We start from the raw sequence: 27770 nt of genomic DNA on the forward strand, positions 1-27770 counted from the left end.
ATCTCTGCTCAAAAAAATTGAAAGCTGCTGTTGTCTCAACTGGCCAACCAAGAGATCTGAATCCAAATAAATCCAGAATATCACATTTTGGAACATCTGTATTCACTTGAATTCACCTTGTTTGAGTGTGTGGATTCAGAACAAATTCTGTGCTTAATCCAGTTTAGACATGTGGCGTAATTTGTGCATTGACCATCCATTGCTTAGGTCCTGAACTATTATTGCACTAATGTTGACCACAGTCCTGGAATCTAAATGCAACAGTGATTCACCTATTGTTACATGGATATGAGGTAAAAAAAATAATACACACCTTACTTCAAATGAAAGATACAGGTGTATCAGGTTGTAAAACTATTTACTTATCACTAAATTTTCTTAATATGCAAGTAACTTTGTTCTTCCCCAGACCTTCCTCCTTTGTCTCTGTTGTTAACACAATTATAAAAAATAGTTGTTGTCACCTTCACTTCCCATGTTAAACTTGAGGTTAATTCTGAAGCTGTCATTCATATACACGACTAAAGGAGATTTTCCCCACTGCCGAGTCTCCACTGAGCTAAACCAGTGGTCACGCGCCATTGTTCAAATTTGACTGCCTGACACACAGTCTTGGTGCAGTACCAAGGTCAGTATCAGTGATTTATAAACATTTCTCTCTGACTCTAGCACAAACAACAGCCACCTTAGCAACCATTTTGATTTTTTTCCCGCCATTTGCACCTCATAGGTTTTTGTAAACTTTTTGCCGAGTTGTCACACTGAAATGGATGAAAACCATATTTGGTTTTGTGGTATCTGCTGATTTGTCAATGAAAGGCTTTGGGAAAAGATTTGAGTGCTCAATTTTAGACTGGTTATTTGTTCCTCACTGGTAAATTCTTCTGCTGTTGATGAATTCACATTTCACAAAATATTTACTGTTGCAAAAATCTTAATTGGCCCATCCAAAAAGACCCAACAGTCCCTCCCCCCTCTCCCCTCTGCAACACACACACTTTGCTGCATCTAATTGTTTCTTAAATGATGCTAGGATTTTCGCCTCCACTATTACAGCCAGATCACTTCCAGTCCATTCCAAATGTTGAGCATTTTGTGTGAAGAGCTTTCCACTATCAGTCTTAAACTTGCTTTTTACTAGCTTTTTTGGTCCATTGGATTTTTTTGGCAACTTAAAAGATAAGTGGTTATTTGAACCAATCACGATTCTTTGCCCTATGTATGTGTGATGCCACGAGGTGTGATACTTTTCAGGTTCCGTACCCTTGAAGCTACACTATTGTGGTAAGATGCCTTTTGAAATGCACAATGAGATGGACATACACTAGATGTGAGACTTAAATTCTTTAAATCTTGGGTATGTTCCCACTGATTTAGAATGTGCAATACAGGCATAATGGTAATTCTACTAGTACAGATGGTTCTTTCATCTGTATAAGATAACACAGTGGTCAGCAACATGTGTCTTAAAAGCTCACTGAGACCTGCACAACATGGGGCCATACAATAAGCTTAACCTGTCACTGATGGTGAGTTCAAGTTGCCTTCCACTTGAGTGAGAAATCACCATGGTTTTTTACTGACACAATGATTGCAATAACTCAGCACCACCAGCTACATGTCCATTACTTTAATCTCTACCCTGAATGGAGAGGTGAATGTGTTATTTTAGATGTGGGACAAGAAATATAATTTGCTCATGTCCGACTAGTGAAGGTTCCTGACAGCAGCAGCCAGTAAATAACAACATTGAAATACTTCTGGGGTCAGGTTAGTGTTGACCAAGGATAGAGGAATTCAGTTCGGAATGTTCACTCTGGTTCAGAATGAATGACTGCAGTATTTTGATACTGTCTAAAACAGCTTCTGTAATTCAGTGCACACACTCATCTGGAATCATTGGCCCCGACATTGACTGGGGCGGGGAGACGGGATTTTGGATTTCCCCGCATGCTGTGGAGATGAAAGATCGCATGGCACTACTCAAAAGTGCCCTGGCCAACATTTATCCCTCAACCAACAGCTAAAACAAATGATCTGGTCATTTATTTCATTGCTGTTGTGGGAGCTTGCTGTGCGCAAATTGGCTGCCGCATTTCCTACATTACAACAGTGACTACACTTGAAAAGTGCTAGTCATTGTACTTTGTAAAGCACTTTGGGACATCCTGAGGTCATGAAAAGTGCTATATAAATGCAATTCTTTCACATTTGTCTTAATATATGAACAGCAAAACCCGATTCAGGCCATCAATCTGATGCGAGTCCACTTTCACGATGTTCAGTGACTATTCTTCATCTCCATCATGTCTGTACCAATTCAGTAAGCCTTCCATAAGCAGTTGAATCCAGAATCTACTCAATTTTGAATGCAGTCACAGAGCTGCATTCACTGTGGTAAGTTTATCTCATAAGTTAAACATTCTAAATCTGCCCCTTAAAGGGGCACTGTCTTCAAGGAAAAAGTATTTTAAAGCCCTTACTTTGTCTACAAGCTGAAGACATGCCAACAAATCACACTGAACTGCATCATCATGCCACTTACGATTATTATCTTAATGTTGAAAATGACATTTGGCTGCTTGGTTCTTCATTCTTTGCAAATTAAAAAAAATGTCAAGTTAACAGTTAGCTTAAGCTCATAACTTCTTAACCGCCTTGCCTCTGGTTATGCACAAAGGGATTGAAATTGTACTGTGAGATATGGTGAAGTGTTTGTATAAAATTCCTCTGTGCACTATTAACTAAAGGCAAGACTGCACAAAGTGGAGGAGAAGCATCCGGGAAGGCGCCGAACAGCTCGAGTCTCTTCGCCGGGAGCAAGTGGAAGCCAAATGCAAACAGCAGAAGGAGCGCATGTCAACCCAAGCACCCCACCCACCCGCCCCGTCAACCACCGTCTGCCCCACCTGTGACAGAGACTGTAGGTCCCGCATTGGATTCATCAGTCACCTGAGAACTCATTTTTAGTGTGGAAGCAAGTCATCCTCGGTTCCGAGGGAGTGCCGAAGAAGAAGAATTAACTAAAGCATTAACCCATCTGTCTTAAACAAGTTGATGCTTTTGCTGAGACAGCAGGCAGAGGTATTTCATCCCAAAAGTATCTTAAGAATCCCCTTCCTTAACAATTTGGGTTGTTAAATTGCTCTTCCTGCCCCTAATCTTTTCCCAATAATAAAGTTACATTTATTTAGCCCTTCATACCTCAGTGATTTAACATATGGTATGGCGTATGTTACCCTTTGAATTTCTTCCCTCCCTCAATCTTTTTTCTGCATATTAATGAAAATTGGACACAGTGCTCCACATATGGTCTCACCGATGCTTTGCTTTGTAGAATATCTTCACACTTATTACATACAATAAATAGTGAATGATGCCAAAAAACCTCTAGCACTGGCATGTTATATAATGTTTCTTCCTATGTTCACTTTGTACAAATGCTTGGCAAGATGGTGACATGTCAGAACACGGTGGCCTAATTAAGATGCTATAGTTCTATGTATAGTGTAGTACAGCCAAGTTGTTTGTGTGGGTGTGTGTTTTGGGAGAGGAGCACTGGAAGAGAAACACCAGATGAGTTAATTTGATATTTTGGAAATAAGATGCCAAAAATTATTTAAAACAAATTCCCAAAAAGACTGTGTAAAGATGGTCAATATTATTTTCATAATTTCGCAAAGCAACTACTATAATCTTATTTAAAAAGATTGTGACATTTATTGTGCAGTTGTAATCTGTCATTTATTTGTTGCCAGTAAAAACTGATTCTAAAAACTAGTTCTCGGTATAAATGACCAGGTCTGTAAGTAAAGTCTTGGGTTTCTCTCTTCACAGATGCTGCCTGATCTGCTGAGTGTCTCCAGCATTTTCTGTTTTTATTTCAGATTTACAGCATCTTTTTGTCTTGGGTTTCTTTTCCTGACTGAAGTCAATGTCTTCAGACCCTGCCAAAAACTTCATTCTCGAACCACCAATTCCATCACCCTCCCTGGCCACTGTCTCAGGCTGAATCAGACTCTTCACAAACTTGGCGTCCTATTTGACCCGGAGATGATATATCCTCTCCATCACAAAGACCGCCTGCTTCCACCTCTGTAATATCGCCTGTCTCCATCCCTGCCTCAGCTCATCTGCTGCTGAAGCCATCATCCTTGCTTTTACCACCTCCAGATTCTATTATTCCAATGGTCTCCTGGTTGGCCTCTCCTCTGCCACCCTCTGTAAACTTGAGTTCATCCAAAAATGTGCTGCCTGTATCCTAATTTCCACCAAGTCCTGTTCACCCCATCACCCCTGTGCTTGCTGACCTACATTGGCTACCGGTCCAGCAACACCTCAAATTTAAAATTCTCGTTTTCATTTTCAAACTCCATGACCTCACCCATCTCTATCTTTGTAACTTACTCCTGCATGGGAGCGGTAGCATAGTGGTAATGTCACTGGGCTAGTAATCCAGACGCCTGGACTAATGATCCAGAGACGTGAGTTCAAATCCCACCATGGCAGCTGGGGAATTTAAATTCAGTTAATTAAATAAATCTGGAATAAAAAGTTAGTATCAGTAATGGTAACCATGAAGCTATCAGATTGTCATAAAAACCCAACTGGTTCATTAATGTCATTTAGGGAAGGAAATCTGCTGTTCTTACCTGGTCTGGCCTATATGTGACGCCAGACCCACAGCAATGTGGTTGACTCTGAACTGCCCTCTGAAATGGCCTAGCGAGCCACTCCATTGTAACAAACCACTACGAGGAACAATAATAATAAAACCGGCATCGACCTTGGCACCGGCTACGGACAGGCCAATGGCACACCCGGGCCAGTCGACCCCAAGTCCTACTCGCCAACATCTGGGGACTCGTGCCAAAATTGGGAGAGCTGTCTCACAGACTAGTCAAGCAATAGCCTGACATAGTCATACTCACGGAATCATACTTTTTCAGCCAATGTCCCAATCTCCTCCATCACCATCCCTGGGTATGTCCTGTCCCACTGGCGGCACTGTGGTATACAGTCGGAAAAGAGTGGCCCTGGGAGTCCTCAACATTGACTCTGAACCCCATGAAATCTCATAGCTTCAGGTCAAGAATGGGGAAGGAAACCTCCTGCTGATTACCACCTACCGCCCTCCCTCAGCTGATGAATCAGTAATCCTCCATGTTTGAACATCACTTGGAAGCAGCACTGAGAATAGCAAGGGCACAGAATGTACTCTGTGTGGGGGACTTCAATGTCCATCACCAAGAGTGGCTCAGTAGCACCACTTCTGACTGAGCTGGTCAAGTCCTGAAGGGCATAACTGCCAGTCTGGGCCTGCGACAGGTGGTGAGAGAACCAACATGAGGGAAAAACATACTTGACCTCGTCCTCACCAATCTACCTGTCACAGATGCATCTGTCCATGACACTATTGGTAGCAGTGACGACCACAGTCATTGTGGAGACAAAGTCCCGTCTTCACACTGAGGATACCTTCCATCGTGTTGTGTGGCACGACCACCGTGCTAAATGGGGTAGATTCAGAACAGATCTAGCAGCTCAAAACTGGGCATCCATGAGGCGCTGTGGGCCATCAGCAGCAGAATTGTATTCCACCACAATCTGTAACCTCATGGCCTGGCATATCCCTCACTCTACCATTACCATTAAGCCTGGTTCAATAAGGAGTATAGAAGAGCATGCCAGGAGCAGCACCAGGCGTACCTAAAAATGAGGTGCCAACCTGGGAAGCTGCAACACAGGACTACATGTATGCTAAAAGGCAGAAGCAGCATGCTATAGACAGAGCTAAGCTCTGCAGTCCTGCCACATTGTTTAATGGTCCACCATCATTCACGACTCAATGAACAGGAGGCGGAGGCTCCATGAATATCCCCATCCTCAATGATAGTGGAGCCCAGCACATGAGTACAAAAGTCAAGACTGAAGTGTTTGCAATCATCTTCAGCCAGAAGGGCCGAGTGGATGATTCATATCGGCCTCCTCCTGAGGTCCCCACCATTACAGAAGCCAATCATAGAAACATAGAAGATAGGAGCAGGAGTAGGCCATTCGGCCCTTCGAGCCTACTCCACCATTCAATGCGATCATGGTTGATCATCCAAATTCAGTACCCGGTCCCTGCTTTCTCCCCAATTTCTTCAGCCAATTCGATTCACTCCACGTGATATCAAGATACGACTGCGCGCAGTGGATACAGCAAAGGCTATGGGCCCTGACAACATCCCGGCTGCCATGCTGAAGACTTGTGCTCCAGAACTAGCCGCTCCTCTAGCCAAGCTGTTCTGGTACAGCTACAACACTGGCATCTATCTGACCACGTTGAAAACTGCCCAGGTATGTCCTGTCCACAAAAAGCAGGCAAATCCAATCCAGCCAATTACTGTCACATCAGTCTACTCTCAATCATCAGCAAAGTGATGGAAGGTGTCGTTGACAGTGCTATCAAGCAGCACTTACTCACCAATAACCTGCTCACGGATGCCCAGTTTGGGTTCCACCAAGACCACTTGGCTCCCGACCTCATTACAGCCGTGGTCCAAACATGGACAAAGGAGCTGAATTCCAGAGGTGAGAACGACTGCCCTTGACATCAAGGCAGCATTAGACCGAGTGTGACATCAAGGAACCCTAGTAAAACTGAAGTCAATGGAAATTGGGGGGGGAGGGGGGGTGAAAACTCTCCACTGGCTGGAGTCATACCTGGCACAAAGGAAGATGGTTGTCGTGGTTGAAATTCAATCATTACAGCCCATGGACATTGCTGCAACAGTTCCTCAGGGCAGTGTCCTAGGCACAACCATTTTCAGCTGCTTCATCACTGACCTTCCCTCCAACATAAGGTTAGAAATGGGGAAGTTTGCTGATGACTGCACAGTGTTCAGCGCCATTCACAACTCCTCAGATAATGAAGCAGTCCATGCCCGCATGCAGCGAGACCTGGACAACGTTCAGGCTTGGGCTGATAAGTGACAGGTAACATTCGCGCCACAGAAGTACCAGGCAATGACTATCTCCAACAAGCGAGAGTCTAACTACCTCCCCTTGACATTCAACGGCATTACCATTGCCGAATCCCCCACCATCAGCATCCTGGGGGTCACCACTGACTAGAAACTTAACTGGACCAGCCACACAAATACTGTGGCAACAAGAGCAGGTCAGAGGCTGGGTATCTGCAGTGAGTGTCTCACCTCCTGACTCCCCAAAGCCTTTCCACTATCTACAAGGCACAAGTCAGGAGTGTGATGGAATACTCTCCACTGGCCTGGATGAGGGCAGCTCCAACAACACTCAAGAAGTTCAACACCATCCAGGACAAAGCAGCCTGCTTGATTAGCACCCCATCCACCACCTTAAACATTCACTCCCTCCACCACCAGCGTACCGTGGCTGCAGTGTGTACCATCTACAAGATGCACTGCAGCAACTCACCAAGGCTTCTTTGGCAGCACCTCCCACCTAGAAGGACAAGGGCAGCAGGCGCATGGGAACACCACCACCTCCAAGTTCCCCTCCAAGTCACAAACCATCCTGACTTAGAAGTATATCGCTGTTCCTTCATCGTCGCTGGGTCAAAATCCTGGAACTCCCTCCCTAACAGCACTGTGAGAGTACCTTCACCACACGGACTGCAGCGGTTCACCACCACTTTCTCGAGGGCAATTAGGGATGGGCAATAAATGCTGACCTTGCCAGTGACGCCCAGATCACATAAACAAATTTGAAAAAAAATTCCTCCAACTCTGGCATCTTGTGCATCCCCCACTCCCTTTGCTCCACCATTGGTGACCATGCCTTCTGCCATCTAAGGCATAAGCTCTGGTATTCCCTTCCTATACTTCTTCACCTCTCCACCGCTCTCCCCCTTTAGGACGCTGCTTAAAACTTATTCCTCTGACGAAGCATTTAGTCACCTGTCCTAATGTCTCCTCCTTTGGCTCGGTGTCATTTTTTGTCTGTTTGAGCTCCTGGGAAGCACCTTGGGAAATTTTACTAAGTTAAAGGCGCTATATAAATGCAAGTTGTTGTTGATGTGCTGTGCTCCAGGTGTAACTAATTTATGTGTGCTGTGTTGTTTTAAACTAAATTCTGTGAAGTAATTTTGATCTGTATGTTGGCTGCCTTGTGTTATTTTAAAGGTAAATAAGACAAAGAGTGAGTTGTTTTCCTGAATCTGTCCTCATGCTTTTTATAAGTTATTAATATCCTATTGTATAGACATGAGAAAAGCTCAAGTAACACTGCCACCAATACTTTTATTCTCAATTTTTTGTGTATCCAAGACGTATTGTTACAGAAAAAGATAATGCTTAGCTACACAGATATGGCATAGTTACTGTTATTACATGCTAAAATAAAACCATAATTCACTGCCCCATTATTCTGTATTTTGTTATATAAAAAAATGCAAGAAAAGACTGTGACCTATGTTTTTTTTCTCTCTCTCTTCAGTTGGAACTGTTTGCCATAAGCACTAGTTTATGATTAGCCAGAGAGCAACTGATCCCCAGTGGCAATTGTAAGGGTCTATTACACCCCTGGTCTGAGGTTTGTCACGATCATCTTACAAACCTGTCACCCGATGACTGCAGGTGAGCCTATTGCTGGCCACTTAACACAGTCCAAGGTCTAGTCTTCTGGCATGTACAGAGGTATTTTTTTACCTGCTGAAGTAGAACTCGAGAAGGGAAGGTATTGATTAACTTGCCATTTGCTTGGTGCATAAGTTTCTGTACACTGCTCAGAGATGGAGCCGAGGGCCAGTTCAGTCAGCACATGGCTCCTGTAATTAAGTCATATCGGTGGGAGAAGTCAGGGACATACATGGCTGCTCTGTCTTTTAACCTGACTGTGTACCACAGTGACTTGGGTGGTGGGACTGTTGGATCGTAATCAATGACTGAACTTCTGCCATGCTTAAGAATAGGTATCCTTAAACTTGTTTTTTAAAATCAATTTCCATTGTAATATTCCTGGATTTTTTTCAGCCGATGAATCAGTAAAAATAGATTTCATCCTAAATTTGGGGCCCCTCCCTCCAAAATTACCCATTATATTCTTACTAAAAATTGGAACCAGAGATGCATGCACATCACATCCATGATGTTGACACACGAATTGCAGAGTGTACTTGACATGTTGACGTCAGTGATATGATGTGTGCACATCTCTGGAACTGATTTTCAGTAGAAGAGACAAATGCTGTAACATATGGATTTTTTTAAGGGGGCAGCAATATTTTTAGTATTTCAGTTCGATAGAGTAAGAACAGCACTGCACTGACAGCTACCACAATGATGGTCCCTTTAAGACTGAGGTCATCAATCAAAAGCTGATTCAGATCACACACCAAGGCATTGATTACTCAAAGCAAGATCACAGTTGTTCTCGTATGCATAGTCTCCAATGGGTTTCTTTATTATCCCGCCATCATAGTGGCAGGTAAGGGGATTCATAGAATCATACAGCGCAGCAGGCCATTCGGCCCATTGTGCCTGTGCCGGCTCTTTGAAAGAGTTATCCAATTAATCGCACTCCCCCCCCCCCCCCCCCCATCTCTGAACCACAACAATAAACATAGGGGTCCTGATATTCTGTGTGGGTTCTACTGGTCTCTTGCCATAACGCTGGTGGGAGAGTAGCAGAAACCCCCCAGAGAAGCAGCATAAATGGCTGATAACTGCCATTTACACCATTTCCCTGACGATTCCACCAGTCTCCTGCTGGGGTTGAGGTAGGAGACCACTAGACCCATCGTGGAATTTCAGGGCCAGATTCTTTTAATCAAAAAAACTGGGGATGAAGTGGTTACTGCAATAACAATGATGTCTGTGAACTATATAAACAATCATGGGTTGCCATTTAACTTGTCTGTACCTTGTTTTAGTACCTTACATGTTTTTGGGAGTTTAGCAATTTTTACATTAACAAGTCGTTTTTTTTAGAAACTGATTTTCTTCAAATTTACCCAGGTTTGCTGGGATCAATTTTTTTCTCCCTGCTGATTGCCTCTCCCTTGTACTTAAAAAAAAAACTGAAAAACAAAAAACACAGGTCTTCAAATTGGCAATAAAAACTGCCAATAATCCTTACATAAGTGCCAATAAAAGTTTAATGTACGACAGTAAGACCCCAAGAAACACAAACAAGTTTACATTTTGAGGCTCAAAAAAAAGAACATGCACCCTCCATCTCACAGGAGGAGCTGGTGTTGTTTTCTTTCGGAGGGGGGTGGGTCTCACAAGTGGTAGGAGATTGTGACATGAAAGTGGTTGAGGGAGGTTCTGTGAGAAAACCGATGTGGGATAGCAGCCCTTAACAAAAAGCAAGACTTGCATTCCCAAAGTGCTTCACAACCAGTGAAGTACTTTTTGACGTGTAATGGCTGTTGTAATGTATGAAATGCAGCAGTCAATTTGTGGACAGCAAGCTCCCACAAATAGCAATGTGATAATGACCAGATAATGTATTTTGGTGTTGTTGGTTGAGGGATAAATATTGGCCAGGACCCGGGAAGGACTCTCCTGCTCTTTAAAATATTGCCATGGGATATTTCACTTTCACCTGAGAGGGCCTTGATTTAACGTCTCATCCAAAAAATGGCACATCTGGCAGTGCAGCACTCCCTCATCACTGCACTGGATTGTCAGCCTAGATTTTGTGCTAAAGTGTCTGGAGTGGGATTTGAACATCCGACTCAGAGACGCAAGTGCTTTCAACTGAGCCACAGCTGATCCCGGTTTAGGAAGTGGCATTAACTTGCCATTAAGTTGGGCTTGCTGCTGATGGTGGTCACACTCTTGCTCTTGCGTCAGGATGTGGTGGATTCGAGTCTCATTCTAGGTCTTGAGCACATAATTCAAGCTGACATCCTAGAGTAGTACTGAATCGGAGATGCCATTATTTCAGACAAGACGTTAAACTTAGGTCTATCTGCCTGTTCCTGTGGTTTAGGTAGATTGAAGATCCCACTCTATCCATCAAAGAAGCATGGAGGTCTAGTCTTAGACTTGAAACGTCGATTTCTGTCCCTCTATAGGTCCTGCCTGACCACCTGAGTATTTCCAGCTTGTTCTGTTTTGTCTTTTGAGTTCTGCTGTATTGACGACTATTCCACCCTCAACCCACACCCCCAGAAATAGATTCACCGGTCATTGTATTATTTTACAAGTGGCTACCGCATATGCAGACCCCCACATCAGTCACTGCACTGCAATGGATGAGAGGTGCCGTGGGAGCTTTCTGGGAGACGAGGCGCTGTGCAAGTGGAGGTGGCAGGACTGACAACTTATGCCAGCTTAATCTTGCTCATGCGCCCCTCGTGTTGCACGCAAGTTGGTGCCTGTGGATCGTCAACGATTCCATTTTTTCCCCATGACAATTCTGAACATGTCTGTAATGATCAGTAACATGTCATGCTAGAATGGTACACTAGGTGGAGCTGTATGTCTAGCTGTATGTATGTTTAGTAGTGGGCTACCCACAATGCACTAGGCTACCTAGAAGGCAGTAGTCAAGATGGATGCTGTACAGAAGTCCACATGGCATGAATAAAGTGACGAGCTAGAAGCTAGCTGTTCATAATGAAAACGACTAGTTATTAATGAACATAACAATGTCGGGGTGGTTCCAATATAAGGCAGAGCTTATCCGGAAATGACCACCTCCTTCCTCGAAATAATGTACAATTGCCGCACGTCGGATCAGCAGTTCTTGCAGCTGGAGAGAGTGCTGAGGAAGTGGGTGAGACTGACTGCATCCATCCAAGAGGAGACTCTTATTTTCACCAAACTATCCATTTAAAGCACCAAGGAAGCAGTGACGCGAGAGGCCATTGGTAAAAGAATGATTGAGTAAGATCTTAGTCTATTATGCACGCACCCAGCAGCTTTCCATTGGTTACAAGAATTATTCATTCCAGCAGAGGCAGGGCAGTGGGCTGCATTAGTCGAGCTTCCAGCTTCTTTCCTCATCAAGGCGGATGGATTGAGCCATACCTCTATTATTGTTCAACATTTACCAGTTAATGCCAAGCACGGCGCAGAAGATGTGGGCGGTGGGGGGAGGAAAGGGGCAGGAGCTGAGGGCCCTGTAATTCGGGTTAACGAATGAACAAACCCCGGGAATAGCTGGATCCATGAGTGAGACTTCTCCTGCATCTGTGGAGAGGCTGCTGATGTTGTAACTCCGGATTAAGGGACACTGGGCGCCACTGCTCAACCTCGCGTTCCGCGCTCGTCTATTTATCTCGGCGGCTCTGCAGTTGTTTCTGATCAAGCTCCTCGCGTGTATGGTCTGAGAGGCTTTCACAGTTGAGGGGGGTGGGGAAAAAACGCTCTACAGGTCTAGACCAGCAGGTTCGTTGCTGGCATAATTAATGGCAGTTTGCATTTGAACGCTCAGTAAGTGGTTTGATTTTCTTTCCTCCTTTTCTCTCGTGTGTAACAGTGTGCTAAAGTCGAATTGGGGAAAAACGGAGAGGAGAATAGCTTCCAGGTATTTGAATTGCACCATATCTGTTTACGGTAGTGGCGGACAGTCGCTGCTACCCAGCCTTTAATACAAATCCTGTTTTCATGCAGGTGATTTTACAGGTGAACGATATTTATAAAAAAAACACACAAGAGGACTGACATTAGTGCAGCGTATATGTGCAGTTTCTAGCGGGATTTTCAGTTATTTGATCATTACAGTATTTGAAAACGAAGAATACGTGCAAAATACTGTTTAAAATCTTACGTTTCAGGACGATTTTTCTTTAAAATGACATAAATCTAGAGATCAAATAGAGCTTTTATTTTTAAAAAACGTACTATTTAGAGTAGGGACATTTCAGGTCATTTTCTGTTGTACACTGATTCAGTGATGAATCCTTTGCAAATGGAGCTTAATATTATTCTCTCTCTCTCTCTCTCACACACACACACACAATCACAATTCCAATCTGGCCATCAAATGTACTATTCCCCGAAATAAACCCAGAGAACTGCTCCATGGAGCGGATGCACTCAATCCTTGCAATGCTGCAATCTTCAGCAAAGCCCATTAATCCACATGCCTTAGCGCGCATGCGCCTGCTTCCTCAATGTCTCTGCCAATCGGCCGCCATCCACCGACTGAACTGATTTACTACTGCAAAAAAAAAACTCCCAGCATTTTTGCCCAATCTCTTTCGAAATGCAATTTCCTGTGCAGAATTTGTGTTTTAAGTATTGCTATAATCTCTATCCTTTATGGAGGGACACACGAGCAGGGCGAGTTAATTTAAGCAATGCAGGTTTGAGCAGAGACAAATGTTTGATGTAGATATTTATTTGTGGGAAATCAAATAGATTATTTGTGGAAGCGGGTGCATTTGTTTTGAGGCTAAATTGATTTCAATCGTTTTTAAACTGCAACTGGACAGCGTGCTGTTGCAGCCACCGCCTTGGTGCTTGATGGATTGTAGTACAATACAGTAGCATACAGTCCGACTGCACTCGGTACAATATGGTTGATCAGATGGTTTAGATTTAGTCAGTTTTACTTGTGTAGGTTGCGAATGTAACTCCCACGTCACTTTTTCTGCAAAGCAAATGTTTAGCTCCCCCTTGCTTATCACGTTGAAGTAGAGAACAGCAACAGGTTTTCTCAACCCCTGGGGTTGAGATGTATCTGCAGCTTGCTCAGTGTCTGTCTCTGTATCAGACTTGTCTCGTCGGCCTGGAACCAACCTTCAGTTTTCACTGAACGCTACATACTGTACTTCACATTATTCAGATGCCCCGCCCCCTCCCGAGAGATTTTTTAAAAACCGCACACAATGTGCCTTTTGATAATTTTATGATGCTCAATAGCTCAAGTCTTTTATTTAAACGCATAGTGGTCTGTCTAAGAACATTCAATTCAGCGGAGGATAGAAAAGATTCAGACAGCAGCCTAGTCTATGGATGTACTGCACTGCCGTACACTGTTTGCAAAATGAGGTGCAATTTCATACCAGAGGAGTGTCTTATGTTCTTAGTATTGTCTGTGAGAGACAAATCCGTGATTTAAAGGCTCCTAACGGGATAAACCGTCATGGCTTAAAAACCCCCCAATAATTTCTATTTTTACAAAAATGCCTAAGGACCTTTCCGTTTGTATTAATGTTAGGATTCCCATTCTATCTCCTTTGTTTTTTCCCTGTTGCCCACGTGAACCTCATTTATTAACATGCAATGCAATGTTGCGGCTGATTCATGAAGGATACAATTTTGACACTAAGTTCAACAATGAAAGGCGGCGTTGCCTTGGCGCTAACCAGCCTTTAATCCTCGGGCCTGAGCCTGGCTACAGTGTAGCCGTTACAGCGATTACTGAGATCATCTGGAATCGTTCCAGCAAAGGCCCATAAAAAGACATAGAAAGCCCAGGGGGTCTGGCATCGTTACAGAAATAAAGTGGAACAGCCAGGGGGAGCCCAGATTCCCTCAGTCCCCCCAGCAGAAGGGCTGAGCCAGTCCATGCGGATACCGTTCTGCAACTCCTGGGTCTTCAATGATCTCAAGCAAAAACTGTTCTGCAGTAGGGCAGAATTGAGCTGTTCCGCGGATAGCATTGATGGTGAGTCCTTGACCAACTCAGCTCTTTGTTGGGGGCCCTCCGTTCCTCGCCATCCGCTACTGACCTGGAATCCACGTTACGTCCGATATACGTGTAGGTTCACCTTTTGCAGAATCATACTGAACTTAACTTTTGCTCGCTAACTGAGAACATGGAAGGCAAGGCGTGTGCCCTTTACGTGGCTTGGCATGAAACCTTTAATAATTTTAATATTCAGCCTGTTGGGAGATGTAATGAAACAGGCATTAGTTGTCCACTGAGTGGCACTATAGCAATGATCGACTCGTTTGTAATGACAGTAATCTGTCTAATACGGAGGAGGGAAGATTCACGCCTGAAGTTATGGTGCAAGTATAAAATGATTTGTTTTGACCTTGGTTTAAAGCTGCACTGTCTTCATTAAAGTCTCCTCACGGATCTCCCGCGGCGTTGCTCGTCTTTCACAGAGAGTAGATTATTTAAAAAATCTTTGAAGGTGGCAGGACATGTTAACAAAGCAGTTACTAAAGCATATGGGATTCTGGGCTTTATAAATAGAGGCATAGAGTAGAAAAGCCAGGAAGTTATGCTAAACCCATATAAAACACTCGTTTGGCTCCAGCTGGAATATTGTGTCCAATTCAGGGCACCACACTTTAGGAAGGGCATGAAGGCTTTGGAGAAGATACAGAAGATATTTACTAGAATGGTTGCAGGGATGAAGGAATACAGTTACATGGATAGACTAGAGAAGCTGGGGTTGTTCTGCATGGAGCAGAGAAGGCTAAGAGGAGATTTAATAGAGGTGTTTACAATCATGAAGGGTTTAGATAGAGTAAATAAAGAGAATCTGTTTTCAATGGCTGAAGGGTCAATAACCAGAGGGCACAGATTTACGGTGATTGACAAAAGAACCAGAGGTGACATGAGGAAAAACTTTTTTACACAACGAGTGGTTAGGATTTAGAATGCACTGCCTGATCGGGTAGTGGATACAGATTCAATAGTAGCCTTCAAAAGGGAATTGACTAAATAATTTGAAGAACAAATTGCAGGGATATGGGGAAAGTGGGATTAATTGGTTTCTCTTCAAAAGAGCCGACGCAGACTCGATGGGTCGAATGGCCTCCTTCTGTGCTGTACTAGTCTGATACTATAAGGTCACAGGCATTTATCATGAATTATAGGCAATGCATTTGTCTGATGCTATCAATGACTTGTATGTAATGTGGTTTATCCCTTTAAGGTTACAATGCCTAGATGCTTTTAAATAGACACATTCTGAGATCAATGGGCAATAAATGCTGGCCTCGCCAGCAAAACCCACATCCCTTGAACGAATAAAAATAAAATTGGAGTGCAACTGGTTCTCTTTCCATTGGCAGATGTTTATAAATCACCAACTCCTCCAAAGGTGGAGAGTCACCTACGACCGCACTGGACTGGCTTTCCATTTCTGTGCTTGACATTTTCAGTCGTGAGTGTGACACCACAAGTTTATTGGATGTGCGCAATATGACAAACTTTTTTTTGTTGCTTGGAGATATTGTGGGGGTAATTGTAACTCTTGGCAATGGTGTAAACGGGGTGATATTGGATTGTCCGACCATTACACACCTCTCCCGTTTGGAAAGGAAAATCGCCAAAAGTTAAAATGACCTCCCATTGTGTTGTGTTTGCAAAAAAAAGGAAAATATTTGCCAGACACTTTTAAAATTACGATTATACCTTTATAATTGTTGATATAACTACATTACAGATTCTTATTGTGGGTGAGTCTGGTGTTATGTTGATTCCTGAATGCAGCCAGTGTCCTTATTGTTGCAAATTTCAGAGGAGACATGATTTAACCAGTTAATTATGATGCAGACCTAAGATAAACAGGGCAGTATCTTGTATTTATCTGGGACGTGTATGACACACCCTACTTACCTTTCACTGCCTGAGAAGTAGCACCCACTCATCTTTAATTTAAAGGTAACACTGTAAGAAAACAAGAGCCCAGGGAAAGCATTTTTTAGTAATCTTTCAATGGGGCGCTGTCTTCATTTAAAAAGTTCTTTGTAGATATTTGAGTCAGAAGTGCGGTCTGCCATTTTCACTCTGATTGACCTTCAGATTGGTGACTTGGTTAGGTATTTTAAGATGATTTACATCATTAACTTATGTTTGTAAACAAACAAAAAAAACTATTTTTTAGCCCATGAAGAAATCGTGATTATCTTGCTATTGGACATCCTTAAGCTGAATTTCAAGGCAACTTTCAGGTGCAGGAAAAAATTGATCTGGTCAGTTTGACGAATTTGAATTTAACCAACCAGATCAGCTGACCATCAGTCAGGAAATTATGTGTCTCACTCCAAATATTGTGGACATTTTCGAGAGGTTGCCTTTGACCAATGTTTTCACAACCACAGAAGTACTAGAAAACATATTTAACCTTTGTTATAACAAATTGATCCAGTTGGAGCTTTTTTGATGTTTAGACCAACTAATTGATGTTATTTTCCTTTCTGTAAAGGGGGATGCATACGAGACCGAACACAACAGGGAACCTTGGCCTTACAAGAGATCCTTCCGACCTGATTAAACAGAAGTACACGACCTTGGGACCCTAGGCTCTAACAGACCGTGAACCTCCGATTCTCCCGACCTCGTCCCATGGGAAGTCATCTTATTTCGGTGCAGCGTCCAGCCATACTCGGCTCACAAAGCATTGCTGCTAAATGTGCAAAATGCAGAAGAGTGTGTGAAGTAACACGCTATACTGACTGAATGACGTGCCTCGTCCAGGTACTTGTTGGGAGTTATGCCAATAAGAGCGCGGACTGTTGCACCGTAGTCTGCGGATGTGTTCAACCTTATCTAATCGATGGATCAGCCTGGCCAGGATCTATTTATTGTTACTAGTACTTCCCCTTTGCAAAGGAACGAGAACTTGGATATTGAGTCTCTGCTAATAGGCATTCCCGGGAGTCCATTCCCAGGAGAGAGTAACAATGGGGTAAAATCAGAAAACCACAGAGACGGTCAAACACTCACAAGGGATCACGTTGAATACAATAAAACACTAGATGCCGAAGGAACAGAAACAGCGACTTGTTTGCAAAATGCGACACTTCTATTTGAGCAGCGAAGTGGCGAGAGTTCGTGTGCGGCCGAAAATGATGTGCAGAAGAAACTTTGCACGGGGAAGTTAGCGAAGGAGCTGGCGAGGCGCGAAGACGGCGCGGAAGGGGAGCAGTGCGGGGAAAGCGCAGGGTGCGCCACCGGCAGCGCCATGAGCGAAGGCGGCAACGGTGTCGACAGCGGCACGGAAGGCGCTCGCCTGACTGAAGCAGCAAGCAGCGAAAACGGCGTGCGGCGGAGCGACCCTGCTGTTGGCCATCATGTACAGACTGGAGTGTGCGGCCAGCCAGTGGGAGCTGGGGTCGGGTGTGGTGCTGAAACGGACACCCCGGGGGAGACCCTCCGGAGCAGCAGCAGCGGGTCGCAGGAGGCGGTGTGTGTGCGGGCCTTGGAAGCTGAGAGCCCGAGTGCGGCAGAGGCGGAGAGAACAGCGGCCACCGAGCTGCAGCAGAGCCGGGGCCACGAGTCCCCCGGCCAGCAGGACAGCTCGTCGTGCAGCTTCGGCTCGTCCCTCTGCTTCTCGGCGCCGTCGAGCAGCGATGACCGGGAGCCGGCGGCGGCGGGCTCGGTGCAGAGGGTGGTGAAGAGCCAGCGGCAGATTAACAACAGCGCGCCCGAAGAAGAGGAGGAGCCGCCTGCCCCGGCTACTGCTTACTGGAGCCTGGAGCCGGCCAGCAGCGAGGGCCCGGGGGGCGAGCCGCCCGACCTGGTGATCGAGGTGGCGGGCTGCCGGATCCAGGCTCACCAGGCGGTGCTGGCGGCCCGCAGCGACTATTTCCGAGCCCGGCGCGGCCGCCGCCAGCTGGCCCTGAGGGGGGTGAGCCTGGCGGCGCTGCGGCTGCTGCTCGACTTCGCCTACGGCGGTGGGCTGGCGGCCATGGGCGGGCTGGGCGAGGCGGCCGAGGTGCTGGCCGCCGCCCGCCTGTTGCAGATGCCGGGCGCCGCCCAGTGCTGCGCCGAGGCGCTGGAGGCCCGGCTGGAGCTGGCCAATTGCCTGGAGTTGCTGAGCCTGGCCCAGCGGCAGCGACTCTCGGGCCTGCGCCGGGCCGCCTACCGCTTCATGAGCGACCACTACCTGGCCGTGCTGCGGGAGCCCGCCGTCTACGGCCGGCTGAGCGGCGCCGAGCGGGAGCTGATCCTGCGGCGGCGGGAGGCCGAGGCCGGGGGCGAGCGCTGCCTGGTGCTGGCCGACATCAACGACGTGTACGAGCGGCCGCTGGGCGGCGGCAGCAGGCCGGAGAGCCGGGAGAGCAGCAGGCCGCAAAGCCCCGAGCTCAGTTGCAGCTCCAGCCCCACCACGGCCGACACCGAGCGCTGGCTCTACCGCCACGACGCCCACTCCGCCGACCAGTGGAAGCCGCTCAGCCGGCTGCCCGAGGCGGCGGCGGCCCGGAGCCGCGGCTGCGGCCTGTGCGCCCTGCACAACTACCTGTTCGTGGCGGGCGGCCTGCTGCGCGGGGGCGAGGCCTCGGACCGGGTTTTCGCCTACAACGCGGCGACCGGCGGCTGGACCGAGGTGCGGCCCATGCGCCAGGCCCGCTCGCAGCTCAAGCTGGTGGCGCTGGACGGCCTGCTGTACGCCATCGGCGGCGAGTGCCTGCTCAGCGTCGAGCGCTACGACCCCCGCGCCGACCGCTGGAGCCCGGCCGCCCCGCTGCCCCGCGGCGCCTTCGCCGTGGCCCACCAGGCCGTGGCCTGCGGCGGCCGCATCTACGTGTCGGGCGGCTCGCTCTTCCACCGCCTGCTCTGCTACGACCCCCGGCGCGACGAGTGGAGCGAGTGCCCGGGCAGCCGGGGTGGGGGAAGCCGAGCCCGAGGCGGAGGAGGAGGCCGCTGGGCCGACCTGGTGGCCCGCGGCCACTGCCTCTACCGCTTCGAGCTGGACCGCGGGCAGCGGGCCCTCAGCGTCTGCCGCTACAACACGGTGGCCCGGCTGTGGTCCGACTGCGCCGCCCTGCAGCCCCCTCAGCCCCAGCTCCTGCTGCCCTTCCGTTGCGCCCTGCTGGGCCGCGCCGTCTACTGCGTGAACCGGGGCTGCACCCTGCGCTTCGTGCTGGCCGAGGACGAGCAGGCGGCGGCCACCGACGGCGCCCCGGGCGCTTTCGACAGCCTCCCGCTCCAGCCTTGCGCCGAGGCCAAGGGGCTGCTCTTCCCCATCGTCCTCACCCTCCCCGAAAAGCCCCACAAGAAGCCCTGAGACCACCGCGCACAGAAGCAGGAAACCGCATTTCTTTCCCTCCTCCCCTCCTCTTTATCTTGCATTGTTTAAAAATAATGACTGCACTTCAAAAAAAAAGTACTTCACCGGCTGCAAAGCGCTTTGGGACCTTCGGTGGTCGTGAAGAGCGCTGTCAAAAATGCAACTCTTTATTCTGAACCTTCTCTGCCTCAGAGGCAAAGAGTGCTGCTACCACTGAATCGCAGCTGACACCTGGAGACCAGAGCCTGAAGGACAGCAGTGTTTTTTTTTACAACCATCTACCAGCTCACAAGTTAGCAGATTTTCTTGAATTCAAATTTCACAACTGGGGACACTGGAGTTTGAACTCCCGAACTTGCGACGCTGGGGTTTGAACTCCCCATCTCTATCCTACTGCTAGTACTGGTACTGCAAAAAATTCTGCAAAGATGCATCTCTGTTTTAAATCATTGAAAGCCATGCCGATACCATGTTGGAATTACCCATGCCCAAGACCTGTTTTATTTTCTTCAGGATTTAAAGAAAAAATACAGTAAAACACGCAACAGTTCTGTCAGCGTCTGTAAAGAGATGGGGGGGGGGGGGGGGATGGTGGTGGAGAGTAGTTTTGGGGCTGCGTTTCTGCTACCACTTCTGAGTTGATGCAAAACAGTGTTGGGCACGCACCAACGCAAAGGTGGCAGTCTAACTCTGGAGACTACCAAGTGCACTAAAGCTGAGGGGGCCAGGGGGTCATTTTGACTTTGGGCAATAGGGTAAACGGGCCTATATTGAATCAGCTGCCCATTATACATCTGATTTTCATCGACGTCAATTGAAATGAAAATCAGGAGCAATGTACGGCGGGCAGCTGATTAGATATCGGCCTTTTTACACTATCGCCCAAAATCAAAATTAGCCCCCTAGGTGCATTATGCCCTGTGGAAAGTTGTGGCACATTGGATACAGAGCAGGTCAGTTTGTAGCTGTGGGGGGAAAAAGTCAGATTAACATTTGTAGTGTGGACACTTAACGCTGGCAATTTCCTCTGGAGTTTTCCCAAGCGACCACCGTAACTTTCGCGGAAGATCAGCGGAAGCCAGAAGTTGTGGAGGCCGATTGGGAGAACCCTCCCGAGGAAATTGCCAACGTTGGTGTCCACTCTACAAATGCTAACCTGACTTTTTCTCCGATACTAACGGATCTGCTCTGTATTTCCAGCATTTTCTATTAAGTATATTTGGGAAGTTATGGGCTCCCTGGAATTTTTAGTAAAAATGGCCATTCCAGGTTAAGCTATTAAAATATGAACTAGAGATGTTAATCCAAAATGCAAGTGCGTTTTATCGCTAGCATGCCAACATCATCAGTTGGCGTCTGTGTGTTGCATTCCTTGACATTTTTCTAACACCTGAATAGATAAGTATGATTTGCAATGTCAGGGATTTTTACTGGCTTGTTACTGCTTTATTACTGACTATTATATGTGAGCGTTTATTACTGCTCGACAAAACTGGCAGTGATGACGTGACAATACTTACTGCACTGTGGACGTCATCACATTAACTATACAGAGCGCAAGGCCATTAACCAAAGGACAGACTTAAATAAAAACTATATAAACAAACAGAGTGGGTAGTGAAAGTTAAGGCTATACTCTAAACTTGGTAGCTGAGGCTTCAGGTGATAAAATAAAATGTAAGTAACATTTTCTTTCTGAATTATTCCGTTTATTTTATACACATATGTAGTGAATGTACAAATAACATTCTAACACCATTCAAGGTTTATTTTTTATTGGTTTACATCTCACCTGAATCCTTTGAGATTATTGCTTTGTAATCACTCCGAAGCAAAAGCAAAATGATTAGTTTGAGTAAATTTTCACGTGGGTAATTTTACATGATGTAAAAATAGCTCGATTATGTAGTGTTGTCATTTAGTGGCGATCATAGCCTGTTCTCACTACACAGCCCCTGAAAGTGCACTGGGATACTAGTATTCAAATGCTTATTGCGTTTGTATGAAATCCCTCTCTCCATTATTTTAGCCAAGGCATTAAGAGATTTGTTAACTCCTCTGCTAAACTGGTGATCAAAGGAAATTCAGGGGAAAGCATAAACTAGTATCCCATGGCGTAACTTCAGGGACAGTGAGAATAGCAGATGTTTGGCGCTGATTACAACGCAGTAATCTAACTGATTCAGCTTAGGTCTAAACCATGTAAACAAACTTGGATAGTGTACAGTTGAATCCTCACCTACCAAGTTTGGAGTATAGCCGAAACTTTCACTGTTTATATTCACACTCTTTTATGTGGGATTGTTTTTAAGTTTTTGTGCCAGCACACGGTTACATTGCCAACAGAAATTACCAGTGTTTGCTGTGCAATCGATGTACAACAATATTCGCACACAAGGGCTAACTTGATATCATCCCTCCCAGGTTCTAGACGGATAAGCTGTGGATAATTACAGTGTAGATTCTACATCCGATATACATTCCATGTAAGTTACCAGTGTTCTAACATATTAGTTAGTTTTACCCCATCAGGTTATTAAGAATGCGAGGAACCCACTTAATTGCAACTGCTCAGGACAACCTTGCAAACTGGGATAAAACAGGAATTGTTATAAAGCGGGAGGCAACAAAAGTCGAGACTGATCTGGTGCATAACAACCTAGATTTTGTGCAACATATTACAACAAGAGTGACTACAGTACAACATCTTAAAAACTAAAGAAAATTGCTGACATCGCTTGAGTTTTTCTTTATGCAGCGAAGAATTCTGTGATTTTGTTTTTGGTTGGCGGGGGAGACCAGAAGTCATAAAACTCCCTTCCAGTGCATAAAATTTATCAAACGTTTCACTAGTAGACTCGTTGAGTCGATGCAGAATGCACAGTACAGAATCTAGCGCTCTAATTTTGGGAATTTACAGCTCTGGCACATCTTCATTTACATCCTCTGTTTCCGAGTCTTTCAGAGAAGACATTGGCCCAGAATTTGCTGGAGTAGGGCATTTCGCAGTGTGCCCCGCATTGAAGCCAAGTAGTGTAAAACCCTCATGGGGAAGTTGTCTCGCATTGCTTGGGCTTGACACCATATTGAGTATAACTCCAGTTTGATGTGAAGTGGGGTTTAGAAAGTGCCCTGGCAGTCATTGGATCCCTTGGCCACTTTTAAAATTGCTGCTGTTTCTTCTAATATTTTGAGGAAATGGACTCTCCTGCTCTGCCTCATTCCCTTTCCTGAAACCTTCTCTGTAGCTGCTTGCTTACATATTTGGTATAACTCTCCCATTGTTGGAAAGAGTGCAGTTCATAGTCCTTGGGGTTTTGCCAATTGTAATTTGTACCCCACAATTACCAGTCCCAGACTGGCACTACAATAAAACCGTAGCCTAAAACAATTTATTCGTAGCTGTTGTCCTGGATCTTGGAGTGAAATAATCTTTTTAAAACAATACACACAAACATACTCAGTTTTACTGAGAAAAGCACTGATTTAAAAAAAAAAAAAAAAATCAGATTTTACTGGGATGAATAGCTACTGAAATAGTTATTCAAATGTATAGTCTGATCAGGAATATACTTTACATGTACTGAGGTTGTCTCCAGGATAACAATCGTTAAGTTTTTACTAGACTAGAATAATTGCAATGTGACTGAGTTTATGTGAACATGGTATCTGTTCCAGGGGTTTAAAAGCTAGCTGCATTTTTCCATGCTAGTTCTTTTTCAAATGTGCTGATTATTTGGTTGGAAGAGTAGGTTTCTATTGCAGTGATTGTTTTATATGAATGTTTCTTTCAGCACTATGGGGGAGGTTTTCTATGTAAACCCATTTTTTTAAGAAACGGTTTTCTCTGCGTGAACCCATTTTTTTTAAACAACCACCACATTGTAAAATGTTAACAACAGTGGAATTTCATTAAGAACGACTCACTAGTTCTGTATTGGCAAAATCAAGATATCATCCATAAAATCAGCCTTGGATACCAGACAGATGCTTATGTAAACTGTAAAAGTCACAGCCCAAGCTCCTGGCAAATACTCCAAACATTAAAAAGTTTGTTCACAATATCCCCTTTATATTGATAGTCCTGTTTGGTAAAGATCCATGAGGACAATTGATGCTATGCTTTGCAGATGTTAACAGCAGCTTTTAGATTATTGGATGAAGACTGTCTTTTTTTCTTTCTTTTGATGTAAAGTCTTTTTGAAACAACAGGTCTTGTTTTTATAGGTTCCTGTCACCATAGGACCAAGAGAATAGGCAGTTAGCCTGATTCTAGCGGTCCATGAATGCTGCTGTTGAGCTAGACACAAGGTGCCAGGGATAACCTGGGGTGAACCACTGACTTTTTCCCCTCCATCCTTGTAGTGAAGCACTTACCCCTCTCCACTACCCAAGCCCCTCAACATAGCATAACACTAGGGATTTAGCATGTAGCTTTAATCTGTTCTGCCAGAGTCCATGGGGGAATGGTAAGATGTGCTAGTATCTAAAGATAGTTACAGAAATTTGGAATGTGTTCAGGAATTCACCAGATCAAAATATTTGAAGGCTTATTGCCCCTGGGCTTAATTTTGATTGTTAAAGAGCGGATCATCATTTGTTTGTTACTGTCCACCCGAACCCCATCTTGTGTACAACAGTATTGATTGATTTCTCCATGTCAACAATAATAACTTGCACTTCTGTAGCGCCTTTAACACAATAGAATTTCCCAATGCTTCACAGAGGCAAAATGCACAGGAAATCGGGCAGTAATGAGAGAAGGATTAGGGTTGGTGACTGAAGGCATGATCAGAGAGCTAGATTTTGATGAGGCTTTTGAAGGATGGGAGAGAGAGAACCAGGATTTAGGAGAGCTTCCCAGAGTGTGGGGTCGAAACAGCTGAAGGCTCTACTGCTGAAAGTATAGTAGAGGGAGGGTGTTCTTTCATCAACATTACACTACGGTTGAAGCCTTGTTCAAGTTTGTTCAGATGTCGCATTGTTCATGATAATACGTAATGTAGCAAAGACCCAGAGGCACGACCAGCAGCAGTCGTAACAACCATCAGTTTCATTGGGACACTTCTTGTATTCTTTGGGGTTTTCTATTAGTTTACAGTGGTCTCTTATAATCCTTTAGATCCAATTTTGTAAATCTGTTTTGCTGAACTACTTCCTTTACAAACCAAACATGGTAACAAATCTGCGGCATAGAATCTTCTAAGATAAACAGACACTTAAATTGAACCTTTTTACTGGTGAAAATTCATATTTTGATACTTAGAATTATTTTCACAATTAAACAAGGGAAATAGCAAATGATAATTGTTCTACTACTTTAAATCCCATAATGCACAAAACTAATTGCCCCTGACATTATTACTTTTAATTTTGATCAATCTTTAACCGCACCGATTAATGTTTTCAAATCAAGATAAAAATATCTTGACAATATATTCCAATAATGTATTGTTGGTTTGGGTCATTGTATTGCCAAACACACATGAAACAGCTGGTGCTGCTCTTTCTTTACAATACAGTGCCCATTGTTACACACAATGGCACTTTAACCAGAGTCAATGGCTCAGAGTATGTCACCGGCCTGCATTTGGGATTGACGCAAACCAATTGAATATCCTTTTTGTCAAGTCTAATGACTTAAAAATAGAAAATTTATTGCTGCTAAATAGTGGTGTGCATCCAAAAGCATTCTGATCCAAGTGATACCTTATTTAAACTCAGTGTTGTCAACTAGAATCCTGCCCTTGTGTGCTGATGTCGAAGTACAGTTAACCATTAGTCGCTGAACCACAACTGTTGGAGTAAGAGTTAGGGCCGTGAAATGTCTGTTACACCAGTACAATCACACCAAGTCTTACTGTGCTCCCCATCAACTACCAGGGGTAAATTTACATGGTATATGTTCTCATTGTAATTGCCTCCAATACCCATTTGTTTTGCCACATATAATTTTTTTAAAAGGTCTTACCCAACACCCATTTTACCTCATTTGTTTGGTGCAGATGTACCCACTCTGGTTATAAATGGTCTGATTCAAAGGAAAACTTTTGTTTGTTCCACTTGCGCTTGCAGATTCTGTTGTATTCCAGCTTGGTTATCTTGTTCTCATACTTAAAAATTACCTGAACACGTTTTAGGCTGTCTAGTTTATGTATAGTTGTAAAAGTCAAGTTCAATCTAGCCTGATGTACTCAGTTCCTAGTCATTAGCAGTCTGTGTTTTTAACTGAACCACTTGAATAATTAATGTAAATGAGCTATCGATCCAAATAAATTAACAGCTAACCGAATGGCATTGCCCTAATTAGACAGAAAAGCTCATTCTGGTCCGACTCCAGATCCAAGCTAGTCTTTGTAAGCCTGTGTAAGTAGGAGGGATGCAAGTGCTGACACGCTATGCTATAGTCAATAGGTCAGACCTTTACCAGAGCTAATGTCCTCTGTACAAGGCAATAATTCGACTAACTATTTGGATGGTTATTCACATTGTAATAAGTGAACTGAGCAAAATCCTCCCCAGTTTTGGAGATTTCATTGATACTAGCACCTCCAAAACTTGGTCTGTGTCTGTTGGATTTAACAGTCTTAAGTTGGTAATCATTGCAATGTCATGATATTGTATATACAGTACTGTACATTATGTATTATAAATGTTATACGTACAAGCCCTTGAACCCCAAAATAGATAAAAGTCGATGCCAAGTGGAAGAGGTAGTGCTGAGTCTGTGTGTATGATAATAATGGAATCTAAACAGTTGTGTGGGATCGTTACTATATTGGTGACTCAATGATTCCAGCTCGTATATTGTATGTGGAAATGCAGCATGTTTGCCTATTGCACTGTCAGTGCAACCAATGCATGCGGTGCCATGTGATTCAGGTGTCAATCTTCTAAGGCCTCGGCATGTAAATAAAGAGGCAAATATAAGACGTTAGCAGTAAGTGTTCACGTTGTTCAATTGCATTGGGCGGTGTGCTTCTGGCCACACTTTAAGAAATAACTGCTAAAATATTTTCAGTTATTTTCAGACTTTTTTAAATGATAGATTGGAAACATTTTTATGATATTTTTGATGATCAAACTGTTACTCGTTATCTGTGATCAAGCCACTCGAATTGCAAGAGGAAGATGATCTTGTGAAGATAGAAACTTTTAAGAGTCTGCTTTACGATTAACGGCACAGCCACAATGATCATTGTTAAGCACTGGAATGAGTAACTGGTGGACAAAAAAAATCTGATTCATCTCGCTTCAACTTCCCAAGTACTTGACTCTTCTGAATCAAGCTAGTGCTATTCAGTCATACAGCACAGTCTGATAAAGGCTAATGCACTAGCCTGTGGAGAACATGATTGAATAACAACTGACACTGTTTCAATCAAGGATTATTAGTGATGATCAACCATTCCTTGATTTATGTAAACACCGCACATTTTAATGCAGAATTCCCTTTCCTGTGTTCCCCACCAAAAGTGTAAAATTAAATAAGGGAAAGTTGATGATTCATACTGTGTATTGAACGTAATTGCAGATGTTTACAGTGGTAACTCCTCGAACTGTTGCTATTCTTTCTACTCTTATATAAAGGACGGCGTGGCACTTTGATAGACTGTGCTTGGATCACTTGTAAATAATCCATGACATGATGGGAGTTGCTGACTTTACCACCTTGTGAGAAGAGCTAATGTTATGCACTGCGGAGCTAAAAGCATTTTTCTTAATTGTTTATTGATGTATTTATTAACATTTCATTTATGGACATTGTAAAGTTTGAGTGAAAATGTAAAACTTTAATACAGACCAATGCAATCTAACAGCAGTGATGTTGTAATAAAGAGCTTAAATGCTTGTGGCAATTTTTCAACAA

At 44.6% G+C, this 27770-nt stretch overlaps 1 protein-coding gene across 3 annotated transcripts; it reads left to right on the forward strand.

Moving 5' to 3' along the window:
• The first annotated feature begins 11923 nt into the window (after positions 1–11923).
• kbtbd11 (kelch repeat and BTB (POZ) domain containing 11) lies at positions 11924–27770 on the forward strand. 3 transcript variants are annotated; one of them, XM_085996441.1, is made up of 2 exons: positions 11924–12410; positions 17093–27770. In XM_085996441.1, exon 2 carries the CDS (start codon positions 17444–17446, stop codon positions 19895–19897), a length of 2454 nt encoding a protein of 817 aa, XP_085852567.1. In that variant the 5' UTR covers positions 11924–12410; positions 17093–17443; the 3' UTR covers positions 19898–27770. The 3 variants fall into 3 exon arrangements, with proteins under 3 accessions (XP_085852567.1, XP_085852568.1, XP_085852569.1); XM_085996442.1 differs by lacking the exon at positions 11924–12410 and adding an exon at positions 12421–14685; XM_085996443.1 differs by lacking the exon at positions 11924–12410 and adding an exon at positions 12421–14592.

This window comes from Somniosus microcephalus, chromosome 9 (assembly GCF_052327205.1).
Source record: "Somniosus microcephalus isolate GS21.2 chromosome 9, FLI_Smic_1.0, whole genome shotgun sequence".
In the NCBI taxonomy this organism is placed as follows: domain Eukaryota; kingdom Metazoa; phylum Chordata; class Chondrichthyes; order Squaliformes; family Somniosidae; genus Somniosus; species Somniosus microcephalus.